The 16,937-nt window shown below is 39.2% G+C and overlaps 1 protein-coding gene across 3 annotated transcripts in view; it reads right to left on the bottom strand.

Annotated features, from left to right (window-relative positions):
- Positions 1–16,886, bottom strand: part of ATP7B (ATPase copper transporting beta) — a 35,080-nt gene extending 18,194 nt beyond the window's left edge. Inside the window, exons 1-12 of one of the 3 annotated variants that reach the window (XM_087716941.1) lie at positions 16,547–16,614; positions 14,912–14,997; positions 11,624–12,836; positions 10,081–10,323; positions 9,508–9,671; positions 8,598–8,759; positions 8,040–8,116; positions 7,311–7,485; positions 6,931–7,164; positions 4,854–4,945; positions 2,407–2,534; positions 545–699 (exon numbers count right to left, since the gene is read on the bottom strand). In XM_087716941.1, the coding sequence (XP_087573067.1) occupies positions 545–699; positions 2,407–2,534; positions 4,854–4,945; positions 6,931–7,164; positions 7,311–7,485; positions 8,040–8,116; positions 8,598–8,759; positions 9,508–9,671; positions 10,081–10,323; positions 11,624–12,791 (2,598 nt within the window). In that variant the 5' untranslated portion in view covers positions 12,792–12,836; positions 14,912–14,997; positions 16,547–16,614. Of the gene's footprint in view, positions 1–544; positions 700–2,406; positions 2,535–4,853; positions 4,946–6,930; positions 7,165–7,310; positions 7,486–8,039; positions 8,117–8,597; positions 8,760–9,507; positions 9,672–10,080; positions 10,324–11,623; positions 12,837–14,911; positions 14,998–16,546 lie in introns of all 3 variants that reach the window. The other 2 variants (XM_087716940.1, XM_087716942.1) reach the window with 2 other exon arrangements.
- Between the last annotated feature and the right edge of the window lie 51 nt (positions 16,887–16,937).

The raw sequence follows: 16,937 nt of genomic DNA, 5'->3' as shown, positions 1-16,937 counted from the left end.
GGCTGAGTCAACCTTGAGCCAGTCAAGATCGGACCGCCAAACTGCTGGCAGCCAGCAATCAGCAGAAATAACCTGCAGTACTGCATTCTAACCACTGCATCGCTATGGTTCATAAAGGCCTTCTGCAATTTCCCATCTCTTGGCCCATGGTAACAGATGCTTTCCTTACTGGTTCCCTGACACAGCAGGACCAACTAATCCATAGAATCAGGTTGGAGAAAACCATCTGATCTAATGCAATTTAACACAGTTAGTTTAAAGGATGTATTGTGAAACTGAGCACAGAAAATAAATCAATTAGGCCAACTCGGTGAGTTCAATTTAGAACTGTCGTCCTGAATCAGGTGACCTCCAAAGGCTGGCAGAAACTGGGATTCAGAAGACCTCAGATGTGGAAAGATAGGGAAAGAACTTTGAGAAAGTTAGGAGAGTGGGTTTTAGTTTTATATACTACGGTTCTGGAGCATTTCCAGTGATTTGGACACCCAGGTCAGCATATGAATTCCAACATCCCCTCCCCCCCCAACGCAATGCTTTGTTTTACCTTTGACATCTGAGCTTCCTCAACTAGTTTCACAATCTGTGCCAGGGTGGTATCAGAGCCAACGTGAGTTGCGTTTACAAGCACAGAGCCATGTGCATTGAGAGAACCCGCAATAACCACGCTGCCAGGTTTTTTAGTGACTGGCATGGCTTCTCCTATAAACATAATAAGTTAATCCACCAATAGGTTTTAATAGCATTTCACATACATACTGGCAGTTACCAAAAAATAATAATAATAGAGGTGCATTAAGACATACCCTCAATTTTGAAGAAAGCCAGACCTCAGTGGAAAGTAACAAAATCAAGGGGCAGATGAACTGTGATTGCTCTTTGGTGAAACTGAATCCTAGCCAGCCAACAATAACCCTTTGTTCTCTTTCTGCGCTATTTTCTTCCCCATGGCACCCTTGCATCTCGTTCTCAAAAATTAAGCCACTCAAGCAGCAAAACCCTTTATTCAGAAAATGATGAGTTCTTGTTCTCTTTCCAAAATCATTTTATTAAATTGTTTCTGCAAACAGGAGAAAAAATTTGAATTCCCACGAATGCCTTCAAATATACCTTGTCCATAGTGAAAAAGCCTGGACCAGAGGGTGTAGGTGCAGAGCAGCGGAGGACAGAAAATTGTTTGCTAATGGAGATCGCTTTGTGATTTCGCTCAATTATTAATAAGATCCAAAATTATCTATCTGGAGCTTAAGGGATCACCTTCCTTATTTTGACTCTCTTCAGGCACCAAAACTATTGGGATTCTTTCAGTGGTGCGTTCTGGATCCCGTTGCAACCATTACGGTGCAACGGGGCCAGGTGCCCACATGAACGTGTGCAGCGCATGCGCATACATGTGTAGCGCATGCATGCGTACTTACCACCCACAATGCTCCACAATGCCTCTGCGATGCTCCAGCTGCTCGGTGGAGCATCAAGCAGGTGCTATGTGCTCTGTGCGCCTGCATGGAAGCCCCCAAAACTTCAAATACTGGTAAGGAGCGAAGGCGGGCGGGCGGGCCCTTTGGAGCACCGGAACGGTACCTGGTGCTCCCGGCAGGCACCGGTACACCCGTGCTGGGCCGTACCAGTCATAACCCACCACTGGATTCTTTCCAAATAAGATTTGGGCCACCATATATGACTGTGGCAACACCGCTAGAAGTCCAAGTTGACGTGCAGAGGTAAAACTGCCTTCAAACTGTGGTAAGTCCTTTAGCACATCCATATAGGGCATCCCCCCCCCCCCGAATGGAATAGAACAGAAGTGGTTCACCTTTCTGTCTTCTGAGATCTTTTTTTATTTCCGACTCTATCCTAAATCTTCGACTTCCAACATGATTTCCCCATTCTAGTGCTAACTATACAATACAATACAATAGCAGAGTTGGAAGGGACCTTGGAGGTCTTCTAGTCCAACCCCCTGCCTAGGCAGGAAACCGTATACAGTTTCAGACAAATGGCTATCCAACATCTTCTTAAAGACTTCCAGTGTTGGGGCATTCACAACTTCTGGAGGCAATTTCTGTTCCACTGATTAATTGTTCTAACTGTCAGGAAATTTCTCCTCAGTTCAAAGTTGCTTCTCTCCTTGATTAGTTTCCACCCATTGCTTCTTGTTCTACCCTCAGGTGCCTTGGAGAATAGTTTGACTCCCTCTTCTTTGTGGCAACTTCTTTGTATTAACTAAACTGAGCTTATGCAGTTTAGCCTTCTAATCAATCAAAGTCAGCTAGATGCTACCTTTTTAGATGCTACCTAGTCTGGATATATTTAATCTCTGCCCCCCCCCCTCGGCCCCATTCTTCTTGCATAACAGCAGCTCTTTGGAAAGGTAAGTTATTTATTTTTTTAAAGTAAGGAATTACGTACCTGTTATAAGAGACTCATCGGCCATTGAACTGCCTTCAATCACTTTTCCATCAACTGGAAATTTCCCACCAGGGACCACCTTTACAATATCTCCTCGCTGAACTAATTCTACAGGAATTTGCTCTTCTCTGTAAGATAAAGCTCACGGTTAAAATTCAATGCAATTCCCCCCCACCCAAAGATCTTGCTTTTTTCAGACAGAAGAAATTATGCTACCTTAATAAAGTTAAATATACAAAGATAAATATAAAAACGCTACATAAGTTGTTTTAATATTCTAAAACTATTTTTATGTATATGACTGCATATGCCAGAAGATTGTAGTATTGAACTAAAACCAGGGATATCAGCTTCATCTCCACTTTCAATTTCAGAAACTCACTGGGCGACTTTGGGCTAGTCACTCTTTCAGCCCAACCCACCTCATTGAGCTATTGGAGGGAAACCTAGAGAAGAAATGCTATATATTCACTTGAGCTCTTGGAGGGAAGCTAGCTAATCTAATAAATCAAAAGATTTCAGTATTCTGGGAAATCTGAACTCTTTCTGACCGTGTACTTCATTTATTATCCCAAGATATTCTACATACATCTTATTCAAGTAATGTGTGGCATTGCAAAACAGGTATTTACTTATCTCTGGTCAACTGACTTTTCAAGACAGAACAAAACTAAACACAATCATTTATTTAAATTTTATTTATAATAACTACAGTTACATTCCACTTCCATCAAAATTAACTCTCAGCAATGAGGTAGAACAAATATAAAAGAAAAAACAAGCATAATACTACACATTTCCTTTTAAAAATTCAGTCATTCATATGTGTGTGTGTGTATACACACACACACACACACACACACACAAACACACAAACACACAAACACACACACACACACTTCAAAAATGTAAGGTGAAATGATTAAAATTGAATTTTAGAAAATAAAAGGATTAATATTTGGCCCATTAAATAAGAATTTTTACCCCAAGTCAGATTTTGCTGCTTGTCAAAATCCAGTCATATTTGTTTTCAAGTTGCAGAGTTTTTTCAAACTTGGCAGTTTTAAGATGTGTAGAGTTCAACTTCCAGAATTCTCCAGCCAGTATTCCCCAGGTCAGGCATCTTAAAGATGTCAGCTTTGAAAAAGACTGCCTTACTGTACAAGCAGTTTTTGATTTATAACTGTTTGGTTCAGTGATCATTCAAAAATATTATGGTGCTGGAGAAAGGGATGTATGATCCTCTCCCAAAGTTCTAACTTTGGGGAGGGGAGGGGAGGGGATAGAATCAATGCAGCATACAAAAATTCAGGCTTTTCACAGCGTGCCCATTAAGCCAGGAAGCCTCAACTGGCTAGAATCTACTGGCATGTAGAACCCACTTTGGGCAAGAAGTCATGGCCAGCTAGGCCCATTCTCTCAAAAGGCTCAGGCCTTCTCACTACTCAACTGCACAAGTCTGTTTACCTTCCCTTTCATGCAATTACACGGCATCGGACCTGGGTACCTGAGAGACCGCCTCCTGCCGATTACCTCCCATAGACTGATCAGATCTCACAGGCTAGGTCTTCTCCGGATTCCATCTGCCAGCCAATGTCGGCTAGCGACTCCCCGGGGGAGAGCCTTCTCTGTTGCAGCTCCAGCCCTTTGGAACGAGCTCCCCGTGGAGATCCGGACCCTCACTACCCTCCCCGCCTTCCGCAAAGCCACTAAAGTCCTGGCTGCTCCAGCAGGCCGGGGGGCTGTTGAAATACCCAGCCCCATGGTAACTATGAATGTTGTGTATTTTAAAGTGTTGTTTTGTCTATTTATCCCCTTCCCTTGTTTATTGTAAGCTGCCCGGAGTCCTTCAGGAGTGGGACCAATAATAAACCACAACTACTACTACTACAATTGCTGGCATGTCAGCCGATGCAAGGTTCAGCTATTGTAGAAAGCTAGCTAATGTTTCCAAAGGTTAGAAAGAGCCTCAAAAGCATCACAAGACCAGCCCTCAGCTGGAACAAGCCTTCCAGGAGTGGTGGGAAGAGTTGAAGGGCCACATACCAGTGGGTGCTTAATGACAGCACTAACTCACAACCCAAATTGTGGGCTCAGTTGTGATAGTAACTTGAGGACTACTTGTTTCCATGCTAATTGTAGTAGTTAGGGAGAGAATCCCAAAGGAGGAAAATATTGCTTAAGACGTGTTCTTGTTATTGGATGGTGAAGAAATCATTAATTTCAAAGGAGAGTTTTACAGGCACAATTCCACTTAGCTATTTAATCTATATACAGCAGTTCATAACAGGTGACTCAGAAGAACTATGTTTCAGTGTACCCTAAAAATCAATTACATCCACTACAGTGCATTTACAGCCATCCCTTCCATATTACTTTTCAAAGTTATTAAAAGAACTGAAAATATTGCTGCATAAAAAAGTGAAACATTTCTACCAATGACGTACTTGATTATGCAATTGTCAGGTCCAAGTGTCACGACCACAGCTTCTGTAGCTTGAAGAGAAATTAATTTAGCAAGCGCTTCTGATGTTTTACTCTGAAAATAGAGACAGAATGTATGTAGTTAGCTTCACAATGTACTTGTGCTGCTTCCAGTTTAATTTTACATGATGCATTCTAAATATTGATATACACTCCACTGTTACTATTTGAAGAGCAGAGTAATGATGTATTCTAAATATTGATATACGCTCCATTGTTACTAATGCAAGAGCAGAATGGAATGATAGCTATCCTAAAGAGAGGGCCTAGATGCTAAAAGAATTCCATTCTGCTAGTTATGCACTGTGCAGAAGCATTGATATTTTAGAGAATGCAAGTCAAAAGACCATTGTGTTTTGAAATACACGAACAAATCAGCATCTCTGGGAAACTCCTTTTTCTGGCAAACTTTTCATTGCTATTTCTTGGCTAGATGCCTATATTAGAATGTAATTTGTTTACTCTCCTCCCTTCCCTTTCTCTCATAGCAATAGCAATAGCAGTAGACTTATATACCGCTTCATAGGCCTTTCAGGCCTCTCTAAGCGGTTTACAGAGAGTCAGCATATTGCCCCCAACAATCTGGGTCTTCATTTTACCCACCTCGGAAGGATGGAAGGCTGAGTCAACCCTGAGCCGGTGAGATTTGAACCGCTGACCTGCTGATCTAGCAGTAGCCTGCAGTGCTGCATTTAACCACTGCGCCACCTTGGCTCTTGGCTCATATGGTAACTGCTCATCTCTCACACCCTTTATAACCACTGCTGCTTTTCTTCCATAGTATAATGGAGCACATAAGACTTATTTATTTCTACGTAGTCCCAAAGCACATTAAATCACTTCATCAAGCTTGCATTTTTGTATACAATCAAAATATGCCTTGGGGGCGGGGGGGGGGAATTAAGAAAAGAGAACAATTGAATCTTTTCACCATACTATGCTAATGCACTTGATAAATACACTGAAACAACTATATTGGTTTTTTTTACTATTATTCCAGAGACCTTCATATATAATTCACATATTATATCATCACATCCTTGAATCCTGAGAGGTAGCTTGAACTGAAATGGTCCAGCCAATCAAGATAATGTGAACTTCATGGTCAGTGGAAGATTAAATCCAATTCTGTTGCTCAACATGCAGGCACAGATCAATATTACTCTGAGTAACTGAAAGATTGGGCATATAAAATCCGATGGTTGGAATGCCACTTTCTTTTCAAAACTAAGATGCAGCAGGAGGCTATTAAGGCAAGGGACTTCTTGCTAGTGGAGGTTGCTGGTAGAAAGTTTATCCTAAAGAAGCTCACTTGTCATATATATTAAATTATATAATTTGAATAAACTGCAAAAAGTGATCTATCTCAGTGGTTCTCAGGCCGGGGATCTGCGGAAAACTGGAAGGCTGCAATGTCATCACAGGGGATCCGCAGACTTGGAAAAAAAAATATGATTTAAATCTTGAGTTAAATCTTCGGGGTCCTTGGCCATGATATGTAGCCACAAAAGGTATTTAAAGGGGATCTGTGGTGAAGACTGAACTAAGCTGAATATTTTAAGGACATGGTGCAAGCTTCCAAGAACCTATATAAAGTGGTGGGCAGCCACTTCTGTTTGAGAGTTACAGGGGAACTTGCAAGGGATTTGCTGATGGCAGAAATGGACGGGGTCCAGTTTTATTCATTTATTTCATTTGTTGCAGTCAAAAGCCCAGCATTGAGAAGACTATCTACATTCAATCGTTAAAGAATAAAATGAAAAGAAGAAATTAAAAGAATTGAAGTTAAGGCATTAATAAGTCAGGGGCCATAGAGATTGTGACACCTTTGCAACCTTGTAAATAGGGTGTTCCTTATCTACCAGCAGATATGTCTCTTATCTAAAGATATCTCAATGTGGTCATTTAGCAAGTCATCACATGACCAGACCTGATTTGACCACCACTTTTACCAATGTCGTTAAGCTGATCACGGCTGTCATTCAGAAAATTATGTGGTTGCTAAGTAAATCTGGCCTTTAGCCCTCAAGAAATACCAACCTTTGCTATGTGTTCCAGCCATCTCCCAAGGGCTATGAATACAAACAGCATCGGCGGGGTGTCAAAAAATGTGATGGGACTCTGTTCGGCCTTTTCAGTAATTGCAACTATCAAAATGATGCATGAATAGGCGTAAGCAGTTGATGTGGCCAATACTATCAGGACATCCATATTGGCCATTTTATGCTTTAATGACTTGTAGGCCTGGACATAGAAGTACCATCCACCCAGGAACTGGAAGGAAGTGAGTGAGAGAGAGAGAGGAGCAATTAGCTTTCCATCATGTCCTGTTTACGTGTCTCAATAAAACTTTTTAAAGATTTATAGATAACTATATAAGGGGAGATGTTAAAAACAGAGTATTTAAAGAACCTCCATACCTGAACCAAAGTACAAAGTACAAAGAAGAGAAGGTTTAGAATAGACAGTCCAGGAATCAGGTTTTGCTCCAACACCATTGATCCATGTTGGTTATCAATGGGTAATAACATATAAACCATTAAGACCAAAACCGGAATACCAAACACCAGGCTGCATAAGAATGACTTCCTCCATCTGCAATGGCAGAGAATCCACACGGTTAGAAGGTGAAGCTTCCCTCACAACTTGATGGACAAAAGCAAATTATACCACGTTTACTCCCACAGGTATCATTGTCATCAGATTTAATAAAAATCAGCCCTAAACATACATTTGTGTGCTGCTGTATTTTATTGTGGCACCTATCTGTGCAGAGCTACAATATTTGGCTTGCAGCAATCTGAATTACCATTAGCAAAAGTCACCTGGGATTTTTGCCACTCAATTATGATAGCACATACATACATAGAAGTGTGGAACATAGAAAATGAGGACTCTATAGAAAAAGGCATAGTGTGTAGTTGGCCAATCAGATCAGAAACAATTGTAGTTTAGAAGTTATTCGTGAAAAATGAGAAATGTCCTCATTTCTCCTCCCCTAGGCAATGAAGAATTCCCCAATCTGTAACATTTCAATAACTGTAAGGAGAAGAAAAGCTGTTTTTTTCAATGGGTGGACATTTAATTGGAGAGGAATATCCCTGGAGCTTTTGTTTATGAAATATTCTTTGGTTGACAGATATACTCACTGTTGGATTTCCTCTTTATAATCCAAGTTATGATCTTTTGGATCTTTTTTAGCCAAAGATGCTTGAAAACCAATTCCCTTTATAACAAAAAGCAAAGAAATGTCATTACAAAAATAAATGCAGGCAGTTATTAGATGATTATGTTACACTAATAAATGGTACTTTATTAATTACCAGAACTGCTTTTATAACGAGAGGTTTAACAAAACCCTGATAAGCCTGAATTTTTACTCATGGTGAATACCACTCAACGTCCAAATACTGCAGGTTTGCTGATTAGGAATTTGGAAACTGTAATCCAATAAGGTAGTCCTCCATTTATGGTCACAATTGAGCCCTGAATTTAGGCCGTAAGTCAATGAGATGCCCATGTGACTGCCTCACTCAATGACCACAATCCTGGCTCTCTCTGTTGCATCGTTAAACGACCATGCAGGTTGTTAAACAGACAAAAGGGCCAGGCAGTTCCCCCCTCCATTAGCAGAAGGGAACTGCAGCACTGGGCCAATTAATTGATTACTAGCATGGCTCTTAGAAATGTTTGCTTTAACAGCTTACCTCAACAATTTTTATCATGTCTCGAGGACCAATCACCTCTGGGTCATAACGTACACGGGCTTTTGAAGTGGCTAGGACTACAGATGCATCGAGAATGCCAGGTGTTTCAGTAAGCTTGATTTCAATGCTATGAACACATGAACTACAAGTCATCCCTAGAATCTAAGCAAACGTTCAGTTAGTTGTCGGCACAAGAATCTGCTTTGGGCTGACAGATGGACCATTGCTCCATCTATATCTCCCATATTAAACAAAAATATACACTTTCATCTGTGTGGTATTTTACACAACCTCCTGAACTTCCAGATCAAGAGGGCATCTATAGAAGACAGAAAATGAATGGAAAATACAGCCAATGAGAATCCCAAGGACAAACCAGTTTTCCTAATCTAGTGTTTTCCAGATATGCTAAACCTCATCGTATGCTAGCTGGGAGATATGCCGGCAATATATCGGGGATTCTCAACTGTTATATTTGCCTTTTATAAGCAACTTTGCAATAATTCTTATATTACAAAGTAAGTATGTTCCCTTAGTCGATCTTTTTTCTTGGGAACATCTCAGATGCTGACATTTATCAGACGTAGCTGAAATAAATGTAGAATTGTATGTATGAATGCAAATATATCCAATTAGCATTATGTTTTAGAACTTCAGGTTGAAACAAAATTAAAAGTACAAACACAGATGAACAGAAAATTATGGCTGTATAAAAATATGACTTTAATCACAAAGCTAATTGTGTGACCTGCGTTTAAAATTTGCTGCTGGGATCTAAAATTCAATGTTTCAAAAGTCATATGCATGAACCTAAAAGTAAGACAATCTATTCCTTGTTGAATATTCATAGTTGCATTTTTCTGTTTAGGATCAATATGAGGCTTCTAAGACTTTGTGTCATTATGCTCACCTTAAGATCTACATTGCCATCCGTGCCAGCATAATCTTCTAAGACTGAGGCTTTAAAACCCAATTTCTCAATCAACTGGATTATTTCAAGAGGCTGAATTTTATCTGGCTTATATATTACCTCCACTTTCCCTGCCATCAAGGCAACAAGCACAGAGACTATTCCTGTAGAAACAAAGCTGCATCAGGCAAATAAATTCTTTCCCATGTCATACCCAACAGCCTGAACACAATGGTAGCGCTCAGTCCAGCCTTAAAATGTAATCTTTATTACTTAATCCAGTTACCATTTTAGGTAGCCTGATGAGAAAGTAAATCTTTCTCAAATCTATTGTCTTCCCTTCTAAGCAGATATATTTACAGGGCATGTCTAACATCAAATCAAAGTTGTATTCATGTCATTGTTAAGTACTTAAGTATAATGAGGCTAGGTTCATTCCAATTCACATAACAGTAAAATGCTAAGATGGCCCCTATAGTTATTTAGCAAGCTAAATAATCAGCAATGGCTGAAAGCCATTGTTTCAAAGGAGAAGCCAAATAACATAAAGAAAAATGTGCCATGCTATTTTACCATCTTCTTTTTGTAAATTCTTCTCAATGCTTGAAACACACGATGCACAAGTCATGCCTGTTACAAGCAGGAAACATTTTTGAGTGTCTCTTTTGCTGGACAATTCTGGAACGTTAGTGCACAACTTCATTTTTGGCAAAAATACATCTTCAGATGACAGTTCTGGGACTTTGTTTTTAAAGGAAACAGAGGTCATCTCACTCGGCTCTATAACTCCGTCAGTAGGTTTTCCAATTACTGTATCTAAAATAAAATAAATATTGCATGAATACGTGGAGCAGAAGAAACATCAGTTAATCATTATCCCAAAAGTATTTTAGGTTGCTTTTGGAAGCATTGCTTCTTTCCTAGAAGTGCTATATTTCTGAAGTTAAGTGAAGGATTTTAAACAAATATGTGTTGGAATGCCAATCCCAGATGGATTTTTATTTTCAAAAGATGAAAGATATGGAAACAGGTCTGAGAGATTAAAACTATTTAAAACATGGACCGGCATTCTTTTTGTGTTGAAGACCACATTCTGTCAATGATAATAATCGATTGGGGGCTTTAAGGTGGACGGAGCAAGCCAGCTGAGGAGAAGAACATCCATTGTCTCTGAAACCCTCCTTTTTCCTTTTCTTTGAAAGCTTCTTCCTTCCTTTTCCAAAACAAAAGATTCTTATGAGACCTTTCACAAAACAAATTGTGAAATGTTTATGCCAGTCAGGCCTACTTATTATTTTGATGGAAGACTACCTGAGAATATTAGGATTGTAGGATAAATTGGAAAATCGGTTCTTAAGAACAGAATGGCAAACTGATGCTAAGTAAAAGGAAAAGTGAGGTTTAGAGTTAGAGTCCATGAAATCACCAGGTCTGATCTAAATATTTTTATTCAAACGTTTTGTTGTGTTAAAAGACAACAAGCTACCATGATCTTATCCTGCACATGATGGATAGTCCATCAGCAGCCCAGAATATTAATAATGAGATTATGGATATGACAAAGGAAGACTGTGCTGGGTATAGTTTTTGCCTTCTTGCACAAAACATGTCTTTCTACAAAGTCTGGTGGGTTTAAAAACAGTAACATGAAAATTAGCTTCTAACTATTTCTGAAGAAACTGAGAATTAGTTTCTATTTATTTACAGATTATTCAAGCATCCTTTTTATCTTTCAAGTACAGCTCTAACCCTGCAACTAAAAGAGAGAGAAATTTAATTCATTGTCTTCATGGACGGAACTCATGTCTTCTATATTACTGGAAAGCTATAGCCACAGTTTCTAAATTAAATATATGGCCTTCAAGACACCTGGCATACTTATTTAATTTTAAGTACTAAAACTCTGTATTTTACTAGTGTATAGAATGTACCCAATTCTAAAGCCATGTACACATTTAGGACCTAACAGCCTCTAACCCTAGGCTGGGGCTTATAAATTTGTGTTCTAAATTTTAACCCAATCAGAAGCATGTTTAGGTATTTAAAATTCATCAGTTAACACAAGACTTTTCATGCATCTTGATTCAATAGCAGAAAAAGCTGTATTATACAATACCTGTTAGGACAAAAGCATCAAATCCCATGTCTTCTATAGCAGCTCGTATCTCTTCAGAGTTGGTCATAACGGAATTGTAAGACACAACTGCGGTACCTTCAGTTAAAGATACAGAGATGTGCATTATCCCTTTCTTTTGGGATATGGAGCCTTTAATAGAATTTACACAAGAATTGCAGGTCATTCCATCAATTCTAAGGAGAGCTGTACTGCATCCATTTGCCCCCTGTACTTGGGAGAGGTGACTTAAGGAAGGTACGGAAGAAGCAATATTTGAGATCATTAGTCCATTTTGGCCTTCCTTTCCATGAGAAAAAACTAGGTTAAAGTTACCAGGGGTAATGGCTTGGATGGCTTGCTGCAATGAGGGTGGAGTGATGAGCTTTTGGTCGAACCACACAATAATCTTTTTTTCTTCCAGGGATACCCTAGTACCCTCTACTCCAGTCATCTCTGAAATCAACCCTTCCATATTGTTGACACAAGATCTGTCATGCATTCCTTCGATTTCTAGTACTGCAACGCACGTACTGGATCCAGTGTTGTCCCCAGTATTTCCATCACCGTTATGTTCACTGGACATTTTTACATTTATCTGCTGTAAGCGTTCAACATCAATGAAACCTAGTTCCAATGGGGCTTGCTTATGTTTTATGGAGCATTCATATCCCATGCCGTCTATGCTATTCTTTAGTTCTTCGGGCTTAATAATAAGGGGATGGTAAACAACGATGGCTTCTTGGTTGTTGAGGGACACTTTGATCTTCTTCACCCCGTGTAATTTCCCAATATTTTCTTCAATAGTATGGGCACAAGACTGGCAGGTCATGCCTTCTATTTTCATCTTAATAACAGCTTCACTGGACCACTGGCCTAAAGTCTGGGTTGCCTCTACAACATTGGTGTCGAATCCCAGTTTTTTAATTTCCTGGCAAATTTGCTGAGAGCTTATTTCCAGGCCCAAATATTTTACGGTTACTTGGCTTTGTTCAAGAGATCCCTTGACATTCACAATTCCTGATAACTTGGAAATGTTGTCCTCAATGGATTGGATGCATTCTTGGCACGTGATACCCGAAAGATCAATGGTAGTTGTGTTTATTTGAGAAGGTGAATGCCTCGAATCTCCCTCAAAGCTGAGGTTGGTGAAAGCAAGCTTCTGTTTCATTGCCAAGGCTGATATGTGGCCAGGTGAAAGGTGCTGAGGCACAGCCTGAAATGGGAAAAAAATTAAATCAAACATTAATTCTGCTGTTTTAATATATGGGATGAGGTAATAACAATCTTTTTTGTGTAAACTTGCTACTTATTTGTTAGGAATACTATCTTTAGACATTTCTAAAGCGAACAGTTGTGAATATGCTATTCGTAATGTAGAAAGTTAGCACCCACCCCTCCTAGAAGAATGAAGTATTTTGAGAAATATTTTTAAAAGGCAGAATATTGTATTTTTTCTAAAGGAGAAACATGTTTCTAAAGACAGAAACTCAGAACCTCAGCTCTCTGCCCTAAGTAGAAACTAAGGGGCCAACTTTTGGAAATGCAGATTTGGTAATCCATTCAAGACAGGATATTCTGAACAAAGGTAGGATTAGCTCTCAGCCACAATAGGAATTGCCCAACAAGCCCCTTCATTGCATCAGCACACTTCAACCAAACTTGACTTCAAGACAAACATGACCCCGCATGGCCCCATGGGAGTCTACAGCAGCCAATAGAATACACGCTCTTGCCACGGGAACAGGAAGCTCAAGTTCAAAGCCCAGAGGGGGTATAAATAACCCCCTCTCTCCACTCCATGTGGCCAGCTACCTAGAATCACACATGCTTTTTGGTTCTGCTTCATCAATAAATGGACCCTCTTTCCAATCAGCCTCCAGCCTCCATTTTGTTTCCAGTGTCTTTCTGCCCGCTTGGAACTGAGCCAGATGGATATTTCTTCAGAAATATCTACTATTAGAAAGACTATTTTTAAAGTAGTCTTTAAAAACAATATATTTCTATGTGCTCACAAATAATTATTTAATTGAGAGATCACATATTTTCTTCCAAAAGTCAAGCAAGAGGAGTGTCCACATTTATGATTTATATCTTAAATGCATGTCTTTAGTGAAGTATTTCAGTGTTAAGGCTGCAGTCCAAACATGGTACCGGATTCATGTCTTGCACTGAGCTACAGTTTTGTTTCTTACCTAAGCCTCAGTTGTCTGGTATACAAATTGTGCTAAAGCATAAACCATGATTAATAAAGCATACATTTACCAAACATGCTAAAATACGCTAAACTAAGGTGACCAGACGAATGTTTGCAAAGTTTCTTTGAAAAATATTTCCCTGACTAATTTCACCATTTTCATTTGCTCAGTTCTTTGTATTAACATCTACATCATTCTGTATTGACTTGGAGTTCCTGCCTGCTGGTAAGTGAGCTGGGTTTTTTCTTTTATTTTTTAATGTTTTTTTAAATAATATTTTATTTATTGTGCATAGGATTTTTTAAAATAGTTTTATTCTGTGTGGATTCTTTTTTTAAATAGTCTAAGACAATTTAAAAAAAGATTCTATCCAAAATAAATTGAAATAAACCATTTTAAAAATTCTATGCACAATACTTTGAAATATATTGTGCATAGAATTTTTAAAAATAGTTTTACTTCGATTTATTCTGTGTGGAATAGTTTGAAATGTTTTACTTCAATTTATTCTGTGTGGATTCTTTTTTTAAATTGTCTTAGACTATTTAAAAAAAGATTCTATCCAAAATACAAAATACCAGCTGCAGTTATTCACTTAAGAACTGTGGCAAGAAAGGTGGTATAGTGACCAAAGTTACAATGTCATTGAAAAAAGTGATTGATGACCATTTTCACACTTAGTGACCGTTCAGCATCCTCATGGTCACGTGATTAAAATTTTGATGTTTGGCAACAGTTACAATTTATATTTGTAAATTGTAGCTTTGTTGAAAAAAAAATATTACAATACTATTTTTGCGTTGTATGAAAAATTTTGTTGCTACGTATAAAATTTTTAATCAAGCCCCCCCCTCCCCCCCGGTCAAAGGTGTCCCTCTTTACCAATCTGAAAAACTGGTCACCTTACACTAAACCCTTCAATGGCTGAACTTTTATAAAATCGGAGTGCCACATTAAATTTGAGAGGCACCATAGTTCAAAGTATGTTCTGTACTTCTAAACTAAACAGTACAAAATCCTGAGCTTCTACTGATTGAAAAACTGATACTCAAAATCTTTAGTCTTCAGCAGAGTTTTGTTGTGTTAGGCTTACCCATGTTTTCCTGTTTAGTGACCCAGCGATTTCAGCAGAAAACTCAAACTTAACAATTTTTTAAAAAGCCATATTGACTCAGGATACTGTGAGAAAAATGGGGTGAAGTGGGGAGATCCAATAAGTACAGGTAGTCCTCGATTTACAGCAGTTCATTTAGTGACCATTTGAAGTTACAATGCCACATGAATGTTTTTCACTCTTACAACCAGTACGGTATCTCCATGATCACGTGAGCAAAATTGAGAAGCTTGGCAACTGACTCGTATTTGTGACGGTTGCAAGGGTCATGTGATCCCCTTTTGCGACCTTCTTACAAGCAAAGTCAATGGGGAAGCCAGATTCACTTAACAACCATATTACTAATTTAACCACTGCAGAGTTTCACTTAACAACTATGACAAGAAAAGTCATAAAATGGGGCAAAATCCACTTAACAAATGCCTCACTTAGCAATGGTCATAAATGAAGGACTACTTGTATTCTACCTTAGATCTCTTGAAATCTGTCACAAACAAAAAAGTTTTCTAACAAGACCAACAAGCAAAACACCAATTTATTTTGTCAACTGATTTTTTTTAATTATCAGGATGTTTCAAATTTGTTTGTTTAAAACAAGTGACAGGAAAGAACTAAACCTAAGTGTAAAGTGATAAAACTAAGTGGAGTTGATTATTATCTATGATCCAAGGCTTTTAAGGAAACTCTAACATTAACCTACATATTTACAGCTGCTTACACTGCTGCACTTTAATGAACTGAAATTATTGCTAGTGTCAATTTCCAATAATGAGCTTATCTGCAATTACAGTTTGTCTCTCTTTCCCAGCAATTACTATTATGAAAACCTTACATGCAGCCTAAGATTTGATACCCTGTAATAACCCAACCGCTGGCTGATGAGCTGCGGAAATGTTTTCTCCACCAATAAAAAAGGAAAATTTATTTCTTTATTCTGGAGCGAAAAAGGGATGCCACTGGCACCGATTATAATGTTACACAACATAAGATTCCGGAGCTGCTGCTAAACTGAATGTTGGAAGGGAAGCCACTGCATTCTCTCTGTATGAACATATCTTACATCAGTGGTGGGATTAAAATAATTTAACAACCGGTTCTCTGCCCTAAAGACCATCTGGGTAGGTGGGGCTCGGTGGTCATGTGACTGGGTGGGTGTGGCCAACTCAAGGTCACTCAGGTCAATGGGCACTTCGCCTTAGCTGTTACAATGTAATAAGGGTTAACCGGAGAGGCAGTTTCTGTAAGCAGGGAAATAGGGATCAGGCTAGAAACAACACTAGAATGTTTCCTTCCTGCCTTCTTTACAGGATTAGCCCTGTAAAGTGGAAAAAAACAAAAGATTTCTTCCAACAATCGGTTCTCTAAACTACTTAGAAAGTTACCAACCGGTTCTCCCGAATAGGTGCGAACCGGCTGAATCCCACCACTGGCTTACATTCATACCACAACTCGTAACTCCACTGAGCTACTCCAATAGGCTCCCTTCAAGGGCACCAACATTGTACTCCAGCCTGAATTTCTCACAAAAAAACGCCCACTCCAAACACAGAGCTCAAACCCCAGCTAAGGTCCAGGTAGGTTACTCTGAATCCCTCCAGCCCCTTGTACACTGACCTGTCCATCACTGCTGTCCAGTGTTCCTGGCAAGTCCCTGGAGGAAGCGTATTTCTCTTTTGGAAACGCACCGTTAGTTCTCACAAAACCTCCTTGCCTGCAACGTTCCTTGCTTTGCAACCTACAAATGCTTTTAGAAGACTGCCTGTTACCAAAATTAACCAGATTAATGTTTTTGTGGTTCAGAGTTGCCACTGAGGACTGGCTTGTTCTCAGAGACATTCTTCTTTTTTTCCTTTGCTTTTCTACCTCCTCGTGGTACTGACCGCCAAATGGAAAAGTGCTGGTTGCTTCATTTAGTATTGCAAGAATTCTTCCTCCCCTGCCCTCCCTACTCTCTGGACGCTCAGATCAGTTAAATCACTGCGTGAACCTTTAGCCTTCTCCCATA

This window comes from Thamnophis sirtalis, unplaced genomic scaffold (genome assembly GCF_051295495.1).
Source record: "Thamnophis sirtalis isolate CommonGarterSnake01/CBP01778 unplaced genomic scaffold, rThaSir2_p1.2 scaffold_5, whole genome shotgun sequence".
NCBI classification, from domain to species: Eukaryota; Metazoa; Chordata; class Lepidosauria; order Squamata; family Natricidae; genus Thamnophis; species Thamnophis sirtalis.
This window is presented reverse-complemented; position numbering and strand designations above follow the sequence as displayed.